Source organism: Pristiophorus japonicus, chromosome 5 (genome assembly GCF_044704955.1).
Source record: "Pristiophorus japonicus isolate sPriJap1 chromosome 5, sPriJap1.hap1, whole genome shotgun sequence".
Taxonomy (NCBI): Eukaryota; Metazoa; Chordata; class Chondrichthyes; family Pristiophoridae; genus Pristiophorus; species Pristiophorus japonicus.
Genome location: NC_091981.1, coordinates 280,863,043 through 280,883,254, shown reverse-complemented (window position 1 = coordinate 280,883,254; position 20,212 = coordinate 280,863,043). Strand labels below are relative to the sequence as shown.

The window sequence follows — 20,212 nt, the reverse complement described above, 5'->3', positions numbered from 1 at the left end:
AAAATCGCACTGGTGTCACTGCATCTCTGGCAGGTTTACAAATCCTGCCCTCGCCAGTTCATTAGTTCACTGTAGCACACTGCCAATACTTGAAAGCAAAAGGAGAAACCTTTCTAAAAACTAATCTGGAGAAATAGCCCAAGAAAGAAGAAAAAAAATGATTCTAGGTAATTAACTTCTTAGGTCAAACAATTAAATGCTTGCATTCTGCCAGAAGTATCAATTATTTCTCAAACAGACGGGCATTGTCGGTGAACTTCTGAACTCAAACCCTAACGGAAAGCAAATCAGATTTGCTTCTCCACACTTTTGCGGTTGGCCATTTATAATTCATGCTGTCGTTACACGGCCACTTTCTTCTTAATGCGAGCTGGTTTCAGATGGCACTGATGGAAAAGTCGCAGCACAAGGTAGGAGTCAGGTTGATCTCACTTCTGGAAATAGGGGAACCAGTAGTTAGTTGCTAGGCCACTTCTATAGCAGGTATCCGTACACAGGCTGCAGTCAAACTCCAGCTTGGTGCAAAGCCGCGTGCAAGTGGCCAGGTAGTTCTTTGGGACTCGCCTCCCCTTCTGAACTTCTTTTCTTAAACTTAGCATGCCATCTTTTTAATGTCAGGATGCTCCCACCTCCACGCTCAAATGATGCGCTTGGGGACCTGGAGCGGTCAGCTCTGCGCTTGCATTCAAGTACGCTCGCGTTAGGTTCCCTTCTAACTGGGGAGAGTGCAATGGAGAGTGGCATGCAGCCAGCGGTATAATTCTGGGCTGCCGGCTGCACAGTGGGATAACGTCATCTAAAGGGTGTGAGTTAGAGGAGCTGATGTGTCACGTAGCCTGGCAGTTGCTCAACCTACAATATCACAGTGTGCAACTTCCTTAAATGAGCCACCAGTCAGACATACGTCATTACCCCTCAAATGTACATCAGAAAAACACCTATAGAAAAGTAAGACATCTTTGAAAGTGCTCAATACAAGGGTCTGCTGTTAAGCACCATGTGCAGAGCACTGCAATATCATTCAATAACAAGAGAGACAGGTAATGGCTGCACTTAAAAGTTCCTGAATCAGTCCCTAGGAGTGTAACATGGCTTCCCCAGACACCTTAGCTGGCACACGCTGCCGTACGGAGTCAAAGACGAGACAGTCCCAGAGTTTCTCATCCTGATTTCAGTCCCTCCTGCTGGAAAAATGGGATTCGAGGTGAGGACAGGCTCGGGCTGTGGAAAGGCCCGTCCACTCTCCAATACTTAGACACTCGGATGGGAAACTTCACTTGGGTGAGGTATAACCAACATAATCCAACAGAAAGTCAATCCTCTCGGGGACAATGAGGGGGAAAAAATACTGCTGTAGAAAAATTATTTCACAGCATTGCATTTAGAAAATGATTTTCTGCAATGTTAATGTTGAGTATTTATAAAGAGCAGAAATAAAGAAATGCATCCGGGCATGACTGCATAACAGTTCTTCATTCGCACTATTTTCACAACAAACTATAACAAGTAACTTTCTTATTCTGGAGCAACAATTTCAGTCTTCATATGTTAAATGTCACGGGCATACCCTTCCGGCAACAAAAAGCTAATTGCTAATTTGGAATTGAACAGCGTCCTGCTATTGTACATTTTCTAAAGGTTACTTGGAGGGAGTTCTCCTCAATTTGAACACGCAGTTCTGAAACTCCCTCGTGCACAACAGAACTGTGAGGTTGCAGCTGATCAGTTCCAAGTGCTTCAGGGTGCTGGGAATACATAATTCATTCAGATGGAAAGCCTTCAAACTAACAGTGTACAGTTCTTGTACAAATTGGTGATTGCTTGAAGCCACTAATGTAAGCAGGGTCTTTTTGGGTTTGAGCTGGTTCCACATATGCCTGGCCATGGGAGGTTGGAACCAAGTCAATCAATGGCAGATTAGGTCATTCAATACATAGGAACAGGAGACCATTCAGCCCCTCGAGCCTGTTCCGCCATTCAATTAGATAATGGCTGAGCTGTACCTCAACTCCATTTAGCTGCCTTTGTTCCAATTCCCTTGATACCTGTGCCTGATTCAAGCGATCTCAGTCTTGAAAATTTCAACTGACCCAGTATTCAAAGTGTTTTTGGGGATAGAATTCCACATTTCCATTACACTGTGTGTGAAAAAGTGAGATTTCACTCCTGAATAACCTAGATCTAATTTTAAGATTGTGCTTGTATGTTCTGGATTCCCTCACCGCAGGAACTAGTTTCTCCATACCATATCTATTAAATCCTTTTATCTTTTAAATACCTCACTTAGATCACGCCCGCAACCGTTTAAACTCAGGAAAATACAACCCAAATTTATGCAACTTCAATTTAACGTTTTAAGCCCCTGTATCATCACAAATCTGCAATGAACCCCCTCCAAGGCCAATATATCCTTCCAGGCGGGTGGTGCCTAGTACTGAATGCGGTGCTCCAGGTAGGGTCTGACCAAAGCCCTGTACAACTGAAGCATAACTTTCAGCCCTCTTGACAACACAGGCCAACATTCCATTGACCTTTGTAATGACTTTTTGTACCTGCGCACTAGCTTTTAGTGATGTGTACACGGACACCCAAATATCTTTGCTTCCCCACAGATTCTAGTCTCCTGTTAAGAAAATATTCCGAGTTACCTTCCTCAGATTCAAAGTGGATGGCATCGCACTTTCCCACATTGAATACATCTGCCATAATTTTTCCCACTCACTTCCCACTCCCATCTGCACAACTTAATGTGACTGGCAATATTGGATACATAACTCTATATCTTCATCCAAATATTAATATACATACGGTGAAAAGCGGAGATCCCAGTACAGATTCCTGGGAAACACCACTTGCCCCAGAATACGTTCCTTTTAGCCCATCTCTTTGCTCCTACCTCTCAACCTACTTCCAACCTATGTTGCAAGATTACCTCTAAATCCATGCTCAGCTCATAGTTGTCCAATTGCTCAGTCACTCCAGTGTCCTGTAATTTCCCCATAACATGTTACTTGCTTTCTTCCTCCCTCCTTTCTTAAATGATGGGAGTCACATTTGCAATTATTCGATCCAAAGGCTAAGATTACTGTGCCAATAATTTAGGGAGTGAGAGACGAAGATGAACAGGCCAAAAAAAAAAGTTGCTGCCCGAAAAAAGAGAGTCCAAGATGATAGGAAGAAAACAAAATCAAAATCCAGGAATGAATGAATGAAGCAAGCAGTATAATAAAAACGTGGAATTCACAATGTTATAAGCAGGAGACTGGCACAATTCCAGATTTTAAATAATAAGCTGCTGACCAGACCATAAAATACTACTTGCACATAAAAGAAAATAGACAAAAGCTCTCTTGAGCATTCCAATTAAATGCCTGGTGTGGCACCAAAAATATAATCTTTGAGGCTCTGGTTTTAACACTTATCAATGCACTGACATTTAGCTAACTTTTTTTTTTAAAAAAAGGAATTTTTTTCCTCTTAAAATCAGCTAATAAAAAAGAGCTGTCACAGCAGTGAAGTCAGCTTCTCACTGCTGAGAGTACATCACACTGTATCTCTTCCTATTCTATGATTAATTGGCTCCCTGTACTAGGCGGACACAATGAGCATTTGGGCATTGTGTGTTTTTTAAATGTCTTTCGCGACAAAATCTATATTTACTGCTTGAAGAAAATGTCACACTGAAGGTGGCACTGAGAGCTCATTAGTGGGCTGTTAAAAGGAGTTTAATTTATTTGGAAATGATTCCTAATCAAATAAGTCTCTTTAAATTGGTTTAACACATACATGCTGTCCGAAGTTGTGTGTCAGCCGTGGCTCAGTTAGCTCCCTTGCCTTCGAGCCAGAAGGTCGAGGGTTCAAGTCCCACTCCAGAGACTGGAGCACAAAAATCTAGGCTGACACTCCAGGGCAGTGCTGAAGGAGTGCTGCACTGTCAGAGGTGCTGTCTTTTGGATGAGACGTTAAACAGAAGACCCGTCTGTTCTCAGGTGGACGTACAAGATCCCATGGCACTGTTTTGGAGAAGAGCAGGGGAGTTCTTCCCAGTATCCTGGCCAATATTTATCCCTCAATCAACAACACTAAAAAACAGATTATCTTATCACATTGCTGTTTATGGGAGCTTCCTGTGCGCAAATCGGTTGCTGAGTTTCCTATATTACAACAGTGACTACGCTTCAAAAAGTATTTCAATAGCTGTAAAGTGCTTTGGGTGTTTGTGAAAGGTGCTATATAAATGAGGGCTCGTAAAGTCAACCACAGATAAACAGCAATTTATCTATAAAACGTCCACAATAATTCTGGTAAGACACATTTCTGTTGTCAACCTTTCATTACGATATTACATCCCCAACTAAAGCAGCAGGAAATACTCAACAGTTCAAGAAACTCAGCACCTGAATCCCTCTTTCTAAAAGTTTGATTTCTCTTCTTTCTCCACTGTCTCCCCTAGCCTTGCATTGACTATGGTCGACATTCTCCAATGCCACTCCAAACTAAGTCCACACAAAATGATGCCAGTGACTTCTTGCCCTTAGAATGTCTCTCCTGTGGTTATAGACATGGCTTCAGAGTGACCTGGTTGAGAGTGAGAACTGACAAGTGGTTCGGGAGGGGAGGGAAGAGGAGAAGTCATAGGCACAAAGCTATTACTCTGTGGTGCCACGGACAAGGCAACAGCCCACCAGCGCCTTCTCAAGGGCAACCAGGGTTGGGCAATGAATGCTGGCCTTGCCGTTGCAGTATTTCAATACACTGCACCAACATGTTACACTTCACACTTCATCCAGCCACCCCAGTTTCAAAATTCCTGATATTATTGCAGATTGCCGATTTTCTCTTTTATCTCTCTACTACGACCCAACACGTATCTTATCTTTATGTACGATTTTTGATGTATGAACATAACCAGGATATCTAGGCACTGAGAGGCAGTGCAGAAAAGTGCACCCAAACTGATGCTCAGCTGAGCAGTGAGGAGAGATTAAAGAGCCTGGGAAAGTAATGGACCAGAAATGCTATACTGTCCATCTGCATGGTCATAAAAACTAATATTGTTCAATCACACAATTATCCATTCTATACTACTATATATTTTTTCTATATGACCTGCCTCAAATAGACTATTGTAAATGCACATTTTTTCTTGCTAAATTATTTTAGGAGGATTACACTGTTTTTTTACACTGATATATCCATAGAATTACAGAATTGCGCAACACAGGAGACCATTTAGCCCATCATGCCTGTGCTAGCTTTCCTACTGAAATCCCATTGCTGCACTCTCCACACAGCCCTGTATCTTCCTCTGCTTGAAACATTATCCAAGTTTTGCTTAAAATGTGCAATGGCCTCGACCTCAACCACTCCCCATAGCAAATCAGGTTTGCTCCAACAACCCTTTAAGCAAAGACATTTCTACCAACCCCTCTCCTCACTCGCTTAGTGAGGATTTCAAATTGATGTCACCATTTCAATCATCATCATCATAGGCAGTCCCTCAAATCGAGGATGACTTGCTTCCATGTCAAAAAGTTCACAGGTGTTTCAATGATACACCTAAAATTCTAGGTCCGAACTAAATCTTGAAGGGTGGAATGTGTCTGGGCTTGGATTTTTTTTTTTTAACGTGTGGTGACCCTTGCACACCAGCCATCACACAGGATTGACAGAGCTAGGTTTTGGTCCAGTGGCAAGGATTAACCAGGACGACTGGAGACCCGCACTGCGGCACGGAGCGAGTGCGCACACATATCGCAGTGTGGGCTGGCCCGTGCTGCCCCTGGGTCCTCGCCTCTTCTGGGCCCCGAACTCACGCCTCTCCTGGGCCCCGATCACATCCCTCGACAATCTCTCACCTCTCCTGCAGTACCTGCCCACGCTCCAATCACCGACCTGGACCTCGGTGACGTGCCTTTTCACTGCTGTTGCTCTCCTGCTCCAGCACGTGCTGCTCCCTGGAGTGGAATGCTGCCGATCTCTGGCCTGGAATGCTGCCGATCTCTGGCCTGCTCCGATGGTGCTCGCAGGCCGGGGGCCGTTCAGACTGGTGGGCTAGGCTGCCACGCTGCTCCTTCCTCTCCCCGGCCTGCTCCGATGGTCTATAGCAGGCCGGGGGTTGTGCAGACTGCTGGGCTAGGCTGCCACGCTGCTCCTTCCTCTCCCCGGCCTGCTCCGATGGTCTATAGCAGGCCGGGGGTTGTGCAGACTGCTGGGCTAGGCTGCCACGCTGCTCCTTCCTCTCCCCGGCCTGCTCCGATGGTCTATCGCAGGCCGGGGGTCGCGCAGACATTCTGGAGTACTCGGTGCCACACCAGCACGATGGTCTTGGAGGCTCTGTGCCTCAATGCGAGGAGTATTCGGAATGAGGTGGACGCATTAACTGCGCAGATAGCTGTTAACGGATATGATGTAATTGGCATCACGGAGACATGGCTCCAGGGTGACCAAGGCTGGGAACTCAACATCCAGGGGTATTCAACATTCAGGAGTATTCAACATTCAGGAAGGATAGACAGAAAGGAAAAGGAGGTGGGGTAGCGCTGCTGGTTAAAGAGGAAATTAACGCAACAGTAAGAAAGGACATTAGCTTGGATGATGTGGAATCTGTGTGGGTAGCGCTGCGGAATACCAAAGGGCAGAAAACGCTAGTGAGAGTTGTGTACAGACCACCAAATAGTAGTAGCGAGGTTGGGGTCGGCATCAAACAAGAAATTATGGATGCGTGCAATAAAGCTTTAGCAGTTATCATGGGCGACTTTAATCTACATATCGATCGGGCTAACCAAACTGGTAGCAATGCGGTGGAGGAGGATTTCCTGGAGTGTATTAGGGATGGTTTTCTAGACCAATATGTCGAGGAATCAACTAGAGGCTGGCCATCCTAGACTGGGTGATGTGTAATGAGAAAGGACTAATTAGCAATCTTATTGTATGAGGTCCCTTGGGGAAGAGTGACCATAATATGGTAGAATTCTTTATTAAGATGGAGAGTGACACAGCTAATTCAGAGACTAGGGTCCTGAACATATGGAAAGGTAACTTCGATGGTATGAGACGTGAATTGGCTAGAATAGACTGGCGAGTGATACTTGAAGGGTTGATGGTGGACAGGCAATGGCAAACATTTAAAGATCACATGGATGAACGTCAACAATTGTACATCCATGTCTGGAGTAAAAATAAAACGAGGAAAGTGGCTCAACGGTGGCTAACAAGGGAAATTAAGGAAGAGACATATAAATTGGCTAGAAAAAGCAGCAAACTTGAGGACTGGGAGAATTTTACAATTCAGCAGAGGAGGACACAGGGTTTAATTAGGAGGGGGAAAATAGAGTATGAGAGGAAGCTTGCTGGGAACATAAAAACTGACTGCAAAAGCTTCTATAGATATGTGAAGAGAAAAAGATTAGTGAAGATAAACTTAGGTCCCCTGCAGTCAGATTCAGGTGAATTTATAATGGGGAACAAAGAAATGGCAGACCAGTTGAACAAATACTTTGGTTCTGTCTTCACGAAGGAAGACACAAATAACCTTCCAGAAATACTAAGGAACCGAGGGTCTAGTAAGGAGGAACTGAAGGAAATCCTTATTAGGCGGGAAATTGTGTGAGGGAAATTGATGGGATTGAAGGCCGATAAATTCCCGGGGCCTGATAGTCTGCATCCTAGAGTACTTAAGGAAGTGGCCCTAGAAATAGTGGATGCATTGGTGATCATTTTCCAACAGTCTATCAACTCTGGATCAGTTCCTATGGACTGGAGGGTAAGCTAATGTAACACCACTTTTTAAAAAGGGAGAGAAAACGGGTAATTATTAGACCGGCTAGCCAGACATCAGTAGTGGGGAAAATGTTGGAATCAATTATTAAAGATGAAATAGCAGCGCATTTGGAAAGCAATGACAGGATAGGTCCAGATCAGCATGGATTTATGAAAGGGAAATCATGCTTGACAAATCTTCTGGAATTTTGTGAGGATGTAGCTAGCAGAGTGGACAAGGGAGAACCAGTGGATGTGGTGTATTTGGACTTTCAAAAGGCTTTTGACAAGGTCCCACACAAGAGATTAGTGTGCAAAATTAAAGCACATGGTATTGGGGGTAATGTACTGACGTGGATAGAGAACTGGTTGGCAGACAGGAAGCAGAGTCGGGATAAACGGGTTCTTTTCAGAATGGCAGGCAGTGACTAGTGAGGTGCCACAGGGTTCAGTACTAGGACCCCAGCTATTTACAATATACATTAATGATTTAGATGAAGGAACTGAGTGTAATATCTCCAAGTTTGCAGATGACACTAAGCTGGGTGGCAGTGTGAGCTGTGAGGAGGATTCTAAGAGGCTGCACGGTGAATTGGACAGGTTAGGTGAATGGGCAAATGCATGGCAGATGCAGTATAATGTAGATAAATGTGACGTTATCCACTTTGGTGGCAAAAACAGGGAGGCAGAATATTATCTGAATGGCGGCAGGTTAGGAAAAGGGAAGGTACAACGAGACTTGGATGTCATGGTACATCAGTCATTGAAAGTTGGCATGCAGGTACAGCAGGCGGTGAAGGCGACAAATGGTATTTTGGCTTTCATAGCTAGGCGATTTGAGTATAGGAGCAGGGAGATCTTACTGCAGTTGTACAGGGCCTTGGCGAGGCCTCTCCTGGAATATTGTGTTCAGTTTTGGTCTCCTAATCTGATGAATATGTTCTTGCTATTGAGGGAGTGCAGCGGAGCTTCACCAGATTGATTCCCGGGATGGCAGGACTGACATATTAGAAGAGACTGGATCGACTGGGCCTGTATTCACTGGAGTTTAGAAGGATGAGAGGGGAGCTCATAGAAACATATAAAATTCGGACGGGACTGGACAGGTTAGATGCAGGAAAAATGTTTTCGATGTTGGGGAAGTCCAGAACCAGGGGAAATAGTCTAAGGATAAGGGATAAGCCATTTAGGACTGAGATGAGGAGAAACTTCTTCACTCAGAACCTGTGGAATTCCCTATCACAGAGAGTTGTTGAGGCCAGTTCATTGGATATATTCAAGAGAGAGTTAGCTATGGCCCTTACGGCTAAAGGGATCAACGGGTAGGGAGAGAAAGCAGGAAAGGGGTACTGAGGGAATGATCAACCATGATCTTATTGAATGGTGGTGCAGGCTCGAAGGGCCGAATGACCTACTCCTGCACCTATTTTCTATGTTTCTATGTCTATGTTTGCGGTGGTGGATGAGCCACAGGGACATGGTCTGCACGCTCTGCTGCGAGGTGCTCACCAACACGCCAACGTAAGGAATCAGTCTTTCCCTATACACCCTTTCAAAATTCTTCATCGTTTTAAAAACTATTAAATCCCTTCTTAGGCTTCTTTTTCTCCATGGTCCCCATGTCCACCCTCTCCACCATGGCCGCACTGTGGCTGAAGTATGTACAATCTATAAGATGTAGTGGAATAACACACCAAGGTTACTTCAACAGAATCTGCCTCCCTTGCAACCTCTAATATATGTTCCTTCATCATTGCTGGGTCGATATTCTGGAAATTTCTACTAAACACCAATGTGGGAGCACCATCACCATAATAACAGCAGCAGTTCAAGGGGATGACCAACCACCATCTTTGCAGGGTAACCGGGGATGGGCAATAAATGCATCTTTTCCAGTGTCACCCACACTCAGAAGTGTTAATAAAATCGTAGCACTTTTGGCGTTAAAAAGAAAAAAGGGAAAGATAATTTTGCAGCAGTGTGTTTGTGAAGTTGCTGAGTAACAGGGACAGACTACCCTCTCCAGATAGGATTGTGGTATAGGTGCAGCACGGAAACCTGGAACCCTCAGGACCAAGGGCGTTGTGGATTTTTCTGGACTTTTGATTTGTTTCTGACGTCACGAATCTGGAAACACCTGAGCCCAGGTTCGGGTTTTTCCGGATTTTGGAACATCAGAAAAGGGGGAGGGCGGGGGAATTCCCAGCGAGGAGCTGTTTGAGCCATCCGGCCTCACCAAGGAGGATGTCGTCGGGTGGACTGGCCCCGCTGAGGTCTGAATTGAATCTGTACCCAAGTTTTGAGCCTAGATTTCAAAATTCTCATCCTTGTTTTCAAATCCCTCCATGGCATCGCCACTTCCTAGCTCTGTAATCTCCTCCAGCCCCACAACCACATCTCCCCCCCTCTCCCCCCGATATCTGCACTCCTCTAATTCAACCCTCTTGAGCATTCCTGATTATAATCGCTCAACCATTGGTGGCCATGCCTTCGGCTGCCAAGGCCCGAAGCTCTAGAATGCACTGCATAAACCTCTCTCCTCAGTTAAGACGCCCCTTAAAACCTACCTCTTTTACCAAGCTTTTGGTCATTTGCCCTAATTTCCCCTCGTGTGGCTCGGTGTCTCATTTTTTTTGTCTTATAATACTTCTGTGAAGCGCCTTGGGACGTTTTACTACATTAAAGGCGCTATATAAAGGCAAGTACAGGTTGAACCTCTCATCCGGCACCCTCAGGACCTGGCCCGTCTCGAATGAGGGATTTTGCCGGATGAGGGGAGGTCATGTGTTTGGGTGGACTGCGCTTTTAAGTGCTGTTGCTGGGGTAAGTGCGTGTGTGCTGATTGACCGACTTACCGTCGGTCCAGCCAGTCAGTCAGTGTGCAGGGGGCCTCGAAGAGCCGGCGAGCCCCAAAGAGCCCGGCCTGGGCCCCGAAGTGCCGGCTCGATCCCCTGGAGGGAGCGCTGTGGGGAGGAGTGGCTAGCCCGAGGACCGTGGCTGCAGGAGTTCCAGCAGGGTGACGAGGAGGAGGCAGCCGATTGAGGAGAAAGATTATATTGGCGAGTAGGATTTTGGCAGACGCGTTCTGTGCATGCGCCACCTGGGAATGGTCCCGGACGAGGGGTAGTGCCAGATAAGGGAGTCCCGGAGAAGAGAGGTTCAACATGTTGTTGTTTTTGTTAACTATATAAAGAGCAACTTGGAACTTTGCCATAAATTTGCTCGAGATTCTATGTGGATCTTGGAGCCCAGTCAGTTATAGCTTTTTATCCTCTTTTAAGCAGTCATGGTTAAAAATAGCTCAAAATAAATAAAGCAGATATACAAACAATGACAGACAGGTAAAGATCACACAATTGCGATACCTTGTGAATCACAACATATACACTCCACCCCACCCGAAACCAGGTGATCTCCTGGGAGAGGCAAAAAAAAAACAGATAAAAAACCCACGACTAGAAAAGTAACAGACCATTGCTAGAAAACAAATTCTCCCCACCGTAGAATATAACTTGCAGAAGTATTGGCCGTATATTCATCAGCAGCCCAAGTTTCATCGGGACCAATAATTACCAGTAAGAGACTAGAGGCTCTGGGCAGAACTGAGGATCAGTCAGCTTCAGTGAAAATGGAAGTTAGACAAGAGATGCAAAAATGGAAGAATGTTTGAGATCAGCGAGGAGAAGAATTGGGCACAGTAAACAGAAACCACTGCAATGAAAATCAGCACAATATGAAGAAATATATACTATTCATTACATTATACTTTAAAAACAAGAATGTTGAATACTGGTTCAGACTCCAAAAGACGGGACAGTAAACTGAAGTAGCGTCAGCCTCCCCCTCCCCCGTCCATCTCAACAGGAATTCAGACGTTTAAGTTTAAGTTTGATTGAGTTCCAAATTGTCGGTTCCATGGAGAAAAGGTGCGGGCTGAAGAAATATTCAGGGCTAATGGGATGAGTTGCTTGGATAAAATGGTCTTTTATTAAAAAGAAATAAGTATTCAAAATAGTACTGACCATTTTATACAATGCAATACTGTCAATGGAATGCCACAATACTAAGTTGTTCTTCTGTGATACTGCTCCACTCTGCAGATTGGCTTAGCACCCAGACGTTCCCGCTGCAGTAACCCAGAGCCAGCTCTTATCCTGACTGTCAAAGGACTGGAGATCAAGCGGTACCGTACGATACCCCAAGTTCAGCCTTACCATCAGCCACTTACGTTTTGGGTCTGATCCATCTGGACTGCTAAATCCGGCATCCTTCGCTGACACCCAGGCAGCAAAACAGTCACTCTCGTCTAAAGTAATTGTCAACATCTACCGGAAAGAAACAGAACACAAACACAAATTTAGACACGACTAATTGGGTAGATGGAAAACTACACAGTTTTACAGCTATCAGAGCAGCAGCGATAACGAAACTTCAACCTTGCTCGTTATCTCTTGTCTAGGCATTTTTCTTTATAACGTTCCCTGGCTATAGGAATTCCCGGTAATCCAGTGCACACTACTTCTCAATAAACTTAAAAGTAACGACGTCATAATCATTAATATTGTAGCGTGAGCTTTATCACAGCCCAAGGACTTGGAACAGCCTGGCAAATAACATCTGCATAGAATACAGCCCCGACAGAAACACTGACCAAGAAACTGAATACAGCTCCCATGCAAATTAAAAACAACAAATATCACAGATGCCGAGATGAGTTACAAAGTTGTAATTTGTTCTTTAGAAATCCAGTGACACTCCTAACTTCATCTTACAGATTAGGTTCATCATAGACACCTTAAGTAGACGACTGCCTGTCACAGTCCAAGGATAAGGGGTCGGCCATTTAGGACTGAGATGAGGAGAAACTTCTTCATTCAGAGAATTGTGAACCTGTGGAATTCTCTACCACAGAAATTTGTTGAGGCAAGTTCATTAGATATATTCAAAAGGGAGTTAGATGTGGCCCTTACGGCTAAAGGGATCAAAAAGGTATGGAGAGAAAGCAGGAAAGGGGTATTGAAGTTGCATGATCAGCCATGATCATATTGAATGGTGGTGCAGGCTTGAAGGGCCGAATGGCCTACTCCTGCACCTATTTTCTATGTTTCTATTCATTGGGTTGATTCCGGAGATGAGGGGGTTGACTTATGAAAATAGGTTGAGTAGGTTGGGCCTATACACGAGAGGTGATCTTATTGAAACTTAAGATAATGATGGGGCTTGACAAGATGGATGCAGAGAGGATATTTCCACTCAAGGGAAACTAAAACTAGGGAACATAGTCTTAGAATATGGGGCTGCCCATTTAAAACTGAGATGAGGAGAAATTTCTTCTCAGAGGGTTGCAAATCTATGGAATTCTCTGCCCCAGAGAGCTGTGGAGGCTGGGTCATTGAATAGATTTAAGGTGGAAATAGACAGATTTTTGAGTGATAAGGGAGTAAAGGGTTATGGGGAGCGGGCAGGGAAGTGGAGCTGAGTCTATGATCATATCAGCCATGATCTTATTGAATGACAGAGCAGACTCAAGGGGCCAAAAGGCCTGCTCCTATTTCTTATGTTCTTATTAATCCTACCATTTCACATTTCTCTACAGTGGAGTGGAGTTGGAGTTGGAGGTGTTGGGTTGGGTTGGGTTGGGTGGAGGGTACAGGCTGGGGACAAGATGAAGGCTGCACTATAGTTGGGATGGGCATAAGTAAAATTGCTGGGTACCATGTCAAGGTGTGACTGAGGGAGGGACTGGCCGGAAGGGCTGAGAACAGAGGTTCAACATGGAGTCAGTCTTAAGTTTAAAAAAAAAAATAGCTCCAATTTTTAAAGGGAGCAGCTCAAGTGTAACATCAAACATGGCCGCTGGATGACAGAAGCAGCATTAGTAGTGACCAATGACAAGACATTACCAAGAGGCTAAAAATCAAAGCTAAGTGGTTGCAATGGTGGAGATTTGGTGGTCTTATGATTTCTATGAACAAGATCACAAACAAATAGACATGAAAGGAATCACTATCAATTTATTTTAATCTAATCTTCCAATAAAATTGCAGCAACATTTAATGTAAAAAAAAGGATTGAATGCCTATCTGAATTAGTTCAAAGGCAAGCTCTTTCACATTTCTGACTGCTTAATAGCATGCTGAATAGGTTTAATTATGTAATGTGCCCTCAGCCAATAGTTTGTTACATTTTCTCCTCAGATAAATATCTCACTCTATGTCATTGCTAGTAAAGCTACTGAATTAAAATGTACAGCTAGCATTTCGGCGAACAATTAGCCACCAGGAAATCGGTTATCTACAAACTTACTTAGAGTTCTGGGACCACTACAGTCCAGGAATTTGCAGGCTGCCTAACTGACAAATCTTTTTAAGAAGGAAATCGCAATTCAGAAGGCAGGGCATCAGGTACAATTAAAGTCCTGTCAGTCAATGCAACTGAAGAGAAAGAGCTTACAAGGGCAATCACCTCCTTCTGAAAATGAAATCAATGAATTCTCCTGGAAAACTGGCGCAGTTAGAAAAAAGAAATGCTGAAGAAAACCTGATAAAAAGCGACATTAGAAAAGATTACATTCTGAAGATTAGCAGTAGAGCTTTAGCAGAACCATAAAGCTCAAAACCGGCACAAAGAGACGCAGGAAAAGTTCCAACTCTCAAAAAGTAAGAATACAGTATCCGTGAGCCAACTCTTTGCCAAACTAAATTTAAAGTGGAACGTTCTTGGATTCAATTACAAATTAAATGAGCTGCACTTTTCAAACAGCCATCAAAAGTCACCCTTTATATATAAAAGTAAACAATACCAGCACCCATTCATTAAAATAAAACACATACATGACCTACCGTAACATGAACAGTTTGAAGACCAAAATTACACGGTGGCTTCAAAGTCTTCAGGAACACTAGGCCGTATCAGTCTAAGGCATTTCATGGTTTTACCATTACTTGATTCCTAAAGTCAAGAACATTTAAAAATTCTTCTCTACCAATGAAGCATATACTTCTAATCACTGAAACTTGTATTATTTTATTCCCCCTGCTTCTATAATCTCTCTCACCTATGAGAATCTTTGCAGCAGACCTGCAACACCATTCTGCACAGCCAGCTGGAAGGATGTGCAGATGAATGACCCACAGCAACAGATACAAACTGTGCATAATCTTCCCGCATTTCAGCAACTCAACCAGTGCAAATTTAGAAACCGTTTCCAAGCAGATATCCTATTTCATCATTAATTTCATACGTGGGTGGATGGGGAGGTGTGGATGCTGGTAATCTGAATTATAAATAGTGGGAAATCACAGGTCAGTCAACCAAACTATTTCAAAAAGACTATAAATGCATAAGGAATTATTCAGAGAACAGACACCCAGTGCACTCCAGGTCTTAGTGGACTATGATATGATGAAAAACTGAAGAGTCTAGACTTGCTTTCACTGCAAAAAAGACTGATACAGGTTGGTCAGCAGATGATACACCGGTTAAGAACTGGTTCACCCAATTCAGTCAAAAATTTGAGCACTAGCCTTCATGTGTACAATTGTGTCTGGTTGCATATTTGGTAGTGCTTTAAATGTCATAGACTACTTTAGCACCGATAATGAGGCTTGTCAAACAATCGTACTGAAAAAAACGCCCTTAGAGAGATGGAACCTTTGCATACTCATTCTGACAGCAAGACACTTTATACAGCAAATGTTTAGTTATTTATTTTACAAGATCACTTCTAAAATGTTCCACACTGACTTGGACATATCACCTTATTCCTTCACCATCATTGGGCCAAAACCCCGGACTACCCCACCCAACACCACTGTGGAAGCAGCAAGATTGCGGCAGTTCAACGAGGGGGCCCACCACCTTTATAGAGCAACTAGTGCTGGGCAATAAATGCAGTCTTGTCAGCGGCACATCATCACGCGAAAAAGCAACATAAAATAGTAGGACTTTGTCACAAATGAAAAACACAAGATCAAAAAAAAAACTTACCCCCGTTTTCAGGTCCACTGAGAACCAGTTTGGCACATAAACCATTTTGAACCGTTTCTTGATTTCTTCTTCAAATTCTACCTTTCCAAGATCATCCACCTTGCAAGCCTATGAGAGAAAGTTTGAGCTGTTAAAGCATTTTAATATTTATTTAATGGACCGGTTACTGCAGTCACTGGGAGCTGAGTGGCACACTATGATGAATCATGGTCCTTTCTTTTCTAAATTCAGAGTTGAAATCACTCAGAAAGGAAATAATTTTCTTATCCTCTGATGACTAGTGCCAGATCTTGGGACCCCATTGCACCTAAACAGAGAGGATGGAACTGACTAAAATTCAGTAACTTCAACTGGATTATGTACATCTTCTTAACCGATAAGGGAATAAGGGGTTATGATGGAGAGTGGGCAGGGAAGTGGACCCAAGTCCATGATCGGATCAGCCATGATCGTATCAAATGGTGGAGAATGCTCGAGGGGCTGTATGGCCTACTCCTGCTCCTATTTCTTATGTTCTGACATCATTCGAATTTGCACAAAATGGAAGCATTTCGGTGCAATATGTTCCAAGGGAAGAACTGAAATCAATTGTCAGGTCACTGCTTTAGAGAGTAAGTTGTACTATATCTGACTGGAATATGTTTTTACCACTGATCAATGGCAAGAGGGGTCTGGTTTTTCCAAATGTGGTTTGCATTGTGAAATTGTTGCTTTTTCTAATGCCTGTTGGTTTTTCCACAGAACCAAACAAGCGTAAGATTAATTCCACTGCTCCACTCTATTATCATCGAGGCGGCTGAGAATTGAATTATATTATTTTTTAATTGGCCATAATATTAATGCTATATGAAGAATGGCTTATTTTCGCTAGGTCTTCCGGTCAACTCTCGATTCTGCCAAGCTTTAGTTTTATCCTTCACATGCGCAGTGGTGTATGGGGCATTTTTGGTAGTGCTCTAGATTTCAGAGAAAGCGGCAGCATTGAGGATGTCTTGAAGAATACTGCTCTGCGGGGAGGGGGTCATTGATTTATGCAAACTGACTAAGTCAAATTCGTTTCTATTGCGAGAGATTCCAGGAGTTTTAACCATTGTTTTAGGGATCGCATTCTTTGTTGTAAAAATGGAAAACCATTGGCCTTATTTAGAATCAACTGAACGGCATGCAAATGCTAGGAGTGAATGACTAATCCATATTTTCTGTATAACGCTTTGAAATTGAATGAAAATAAACAATATCATTCAGGTTGACCAATAGTGTGGAGTGGTCTATAGAGTTTGCAGCACATAAACAAGTCCCTTCAGCTCTGCTGGTGTTTATGCTCCACACGAGCCGGATATACGAAACTGCACCATTCAACCAATACTGGGCTATTGCTAACAACTTCATAATTAGCAAATTAGTCCTAATTCAGTTTATAGTATAGAATGTATACACCATTTTCCTACAGAATATAACTGAATATCACTTCAGTTACAGCCAATACGTTACAATCAATCTCCAAGATGAGTCACATCATGCAACCACAAAATCTCCAGTCTGGATGAAATGCATTTAAAATGCATTGACTGCAATGAGTGTATCTTTTAATGTTGTTGGATCTTTTCTTGGGCGGCTTCTGGCTATTAGTTCAAAATGACATCATTGGAGGTCGGGGGAGGGGGAAAAAGTGCAGCAGAAGGAATTTTAAAAGACCTCTCGAATTATAATTAAACATAATTTAACCTGCTTTTCTCTGACCTGAATATTTGTGTTCAAATGGAAAATGCTAGTGACATCACTCGGGAATAACTAGCTCAACCAGTTTGGAGAAAGTGTGAGGGAGCAGCTTCAGCAAAAGATAAGAGTTAAAAAAAAATCAGAGGGGTAAACTGCTTTTATATCCAGTTAATTTACAAACTAGTCAGTGCCACATTTCACAGATCTGAGTCACCAACCTTTAAACAAAGATATTTATGTCCTTCCCCTTCCCCCCGCTCCCCAACAAAACAACAATTCACACAGGCAGTGAGAGTCCACCTCGAACATGTATAAAAGTGAACGCTTGGAAAATATCATCGGTAGAGAGAGAATATGGAGTACTCTGCAGCAGACGCAGTTTATCCGGCCAATTTGGTAAACCAAGCAGCGTCTGCCCAAACCAAATGTATTAAAAGCAACATAGGTATTTAGAAGCCAGCCAAACGACCTTAATGTCTTATTACACACTGACTGATTCATGTTGTTATAACTGAGATCAGGCAAACTGCTCAAATCAGGTCAATATGGACCAATCCACTTTAAGCTGTTTCGATTGCATTTGATGGTGATGGACACGAGGGAATGTTTATTCGTAATCTGTCCTCAAGGTAAAGCCATTAGGCTGCACAATGGCCCGACTTCAATCTGGACTCACCTTCAGCACATCCCAGAATGCCACAATGTTGTTCGTATCTTTGGTCACTATGTGTCTCTTATCATTCAGTATATGACACTGGATGATACTGGCACCCCCTAGAGGACACATGAGAAAAATAAGATTTCACAAATGATCTTGAATTTTATTATGATAGTTTTTTTTTAAAACTATATAGAGGAGTGGAAGAGACTAGGGAGAATTGCAAGGTATTGACAGCACAGAAACAGGGCATTCTGCCCAACAGGTCCACACTGGTGCTAATGCTCCACATGAGCCTCCTCCCACGAGTATTTTCACACAGACTAGTTTGTATGTATTTGCTAATTTGTACAGGTTGTATATTTCCAGTCCAGCACTTTTTAGTCTGGAAACATCCCTGGTCCAGCATTAGCCCCGGCGTGGGTGGCATCCATTGAAAAAAAAAAATTGCGGCTCCACGTGTTATACGTACGTGCGATGCATTTTGGATGACAAACCTTGACAGCCTCGCCCTGGCCAGCTGGAGGTTTTACACACTGGCTGGTGCTATGGTTTGACACGTGCCTCTCGCTGTCGAGGCTGCCTCTCCTTGCCTGATTGGCAGCGGGCGCCCTTGCTCCGAAGGCTGCAGCTCTGGACTGAGCCAACATTTTTCCCTCCTCCCAGTCTCGGGGGATGTGGGGGGGGGGGGTTGTTGTTGTGCGTGTGTGTGTGTGTCTCGGTGTGAGGAGGCTGCCGCTTCCACCAGTCAGGCTCTGCTTGCGGCTTACACACGGACTGGCGCCGGGAGTAGGATAGTGAGTAAGGGTTGGCGTCTCTCCTTGACTTCATCTCCGATCTCTAGTTTTTGTGTGTATGTATGTGGTTTTTTTGAGGTGTTGCTGTTCATTGAGGTAAGCAGGCCGGGCAAGGAAAGGGAAGGCGGCTGACTGAGGTGCCAAAAGCTGGGCCTGAGGATTTAAAAAAAAAAACGGAGTGATTCTGGATGACAAAATGCTACACAGCAGGCTTCTGTGCAGCGCATGCGCAGAACGCATCCTGGTCATTTTCAGCAGCGTTGTCCTCCCGTGGTTCGGAAAACTCTGGTCCGGCACTGGTCAGGTCCCAAAGATGCCGGACCAGAGGGGTGCAAAGATAAATCTTTGGGGAAATTATTTGTAGAATGCAGACATATTTCAAAAGTGGCTAACTTTAGACTGGTGGTAGATTCAGGGAAGTTCCAGTATCCCTGTATTGGTTACTTTTTGTTATTGCAATTTTCAACCCATGAACGGCAATGCTGAAAATCACAAGTCCTCATTGCTGGAATATAATCTCAGACAAAATCAGAAACTAATTTTACACACTTAATTTTTTCTTGCTATTTACTCCTTTTCTCTGTCACATTTTAGTCTAACTAATTTCTGATTAATACACAATTATAACAATTCTATACCTTATTTTGATTTTCCCAATAATTTTCTCCTCTCAATACTGGGGAACAGTTCTATAGATGCCAGCAGCACCCCCCTAGCATGATACCAAAGTGACGATTCTTTAACTGCAAGCCCAGTTAGGGAGAGTATCAGTGGGTTATTCTGTTGCTGGAAACATGACATCTAGGCTATCCTCTTGCCCAAATGCACGTACACACAGTCTCAGCAGAGTTCGCTGGACAGTGATCCCAGCAGATTAGAAAACTGCAAATATATGCCCCTATTTAAAAAAGGAGGCAGAAAAAAAAGCAGGAAACTATAGATCAGTTAGCCTAACATCTGTGGTTGGGAAAATGTTGGAGTCCATTGTTAAAGCAGTAGCAGGACATTTGGAAAAGCAAAACTCGGTCAGGCAGTCAGCATGGATTTATGAAGGGGAAGTCATGTTTGACAAATTTGTTGGAATTCTTTGAGGATGTAACGAACAGGGTGGATAAAGGGGAACCAGTGGATGTGGTGTATTTGGACTTCCAGAAGGCATTTGACAAGGTGCCACATAAAAGGTTAATGCACAAGATAAAAGTTCACGGGTTGTGGGTAATATATTAGCATGGATAGAGGATTGGCTAACCATCAGTGGGGATAAATGATTCATTCTCAGGTTGGCAAT

At 43.6% G+C, this 20,212-nt stretch overlaps 1 protein-coding gene across 2 annotated transcripts in view; it reads right to left on the bottom strand.

Moving 5' to 3' along the window:
• The window catches only part of LOC139264718 (WD repeat-containing protein 48), a 116,118-nt gene that overhangs the window by 31,197 nt on the left and 64,709 nt on the right, over positions 1 to 20,212 (bottom strand). For both annotated transcript variants that reach the window (XM_070881671.1, XM_070881670.1), the window contains exons 11-13: positions 18,146 to 18,243; positions 15,751 to 15,858; positions 11,990 to 12,086 (exon numbers count right to left, since the gene is read on the bottom strand). In XM_070881671.1, the coding sequence (XP_070737772.1) occupies positions 11,990 to 12,086; positions 15,751 to 15,858; positions 18,146 to 18,243 (303 nt within the window). The remainder of the gene's footprint in view (positions 1 to 11,989; positions 12,087 to 15,750; positions 15,859 to 18,145; positions 18,244 to 20,212) is intronic.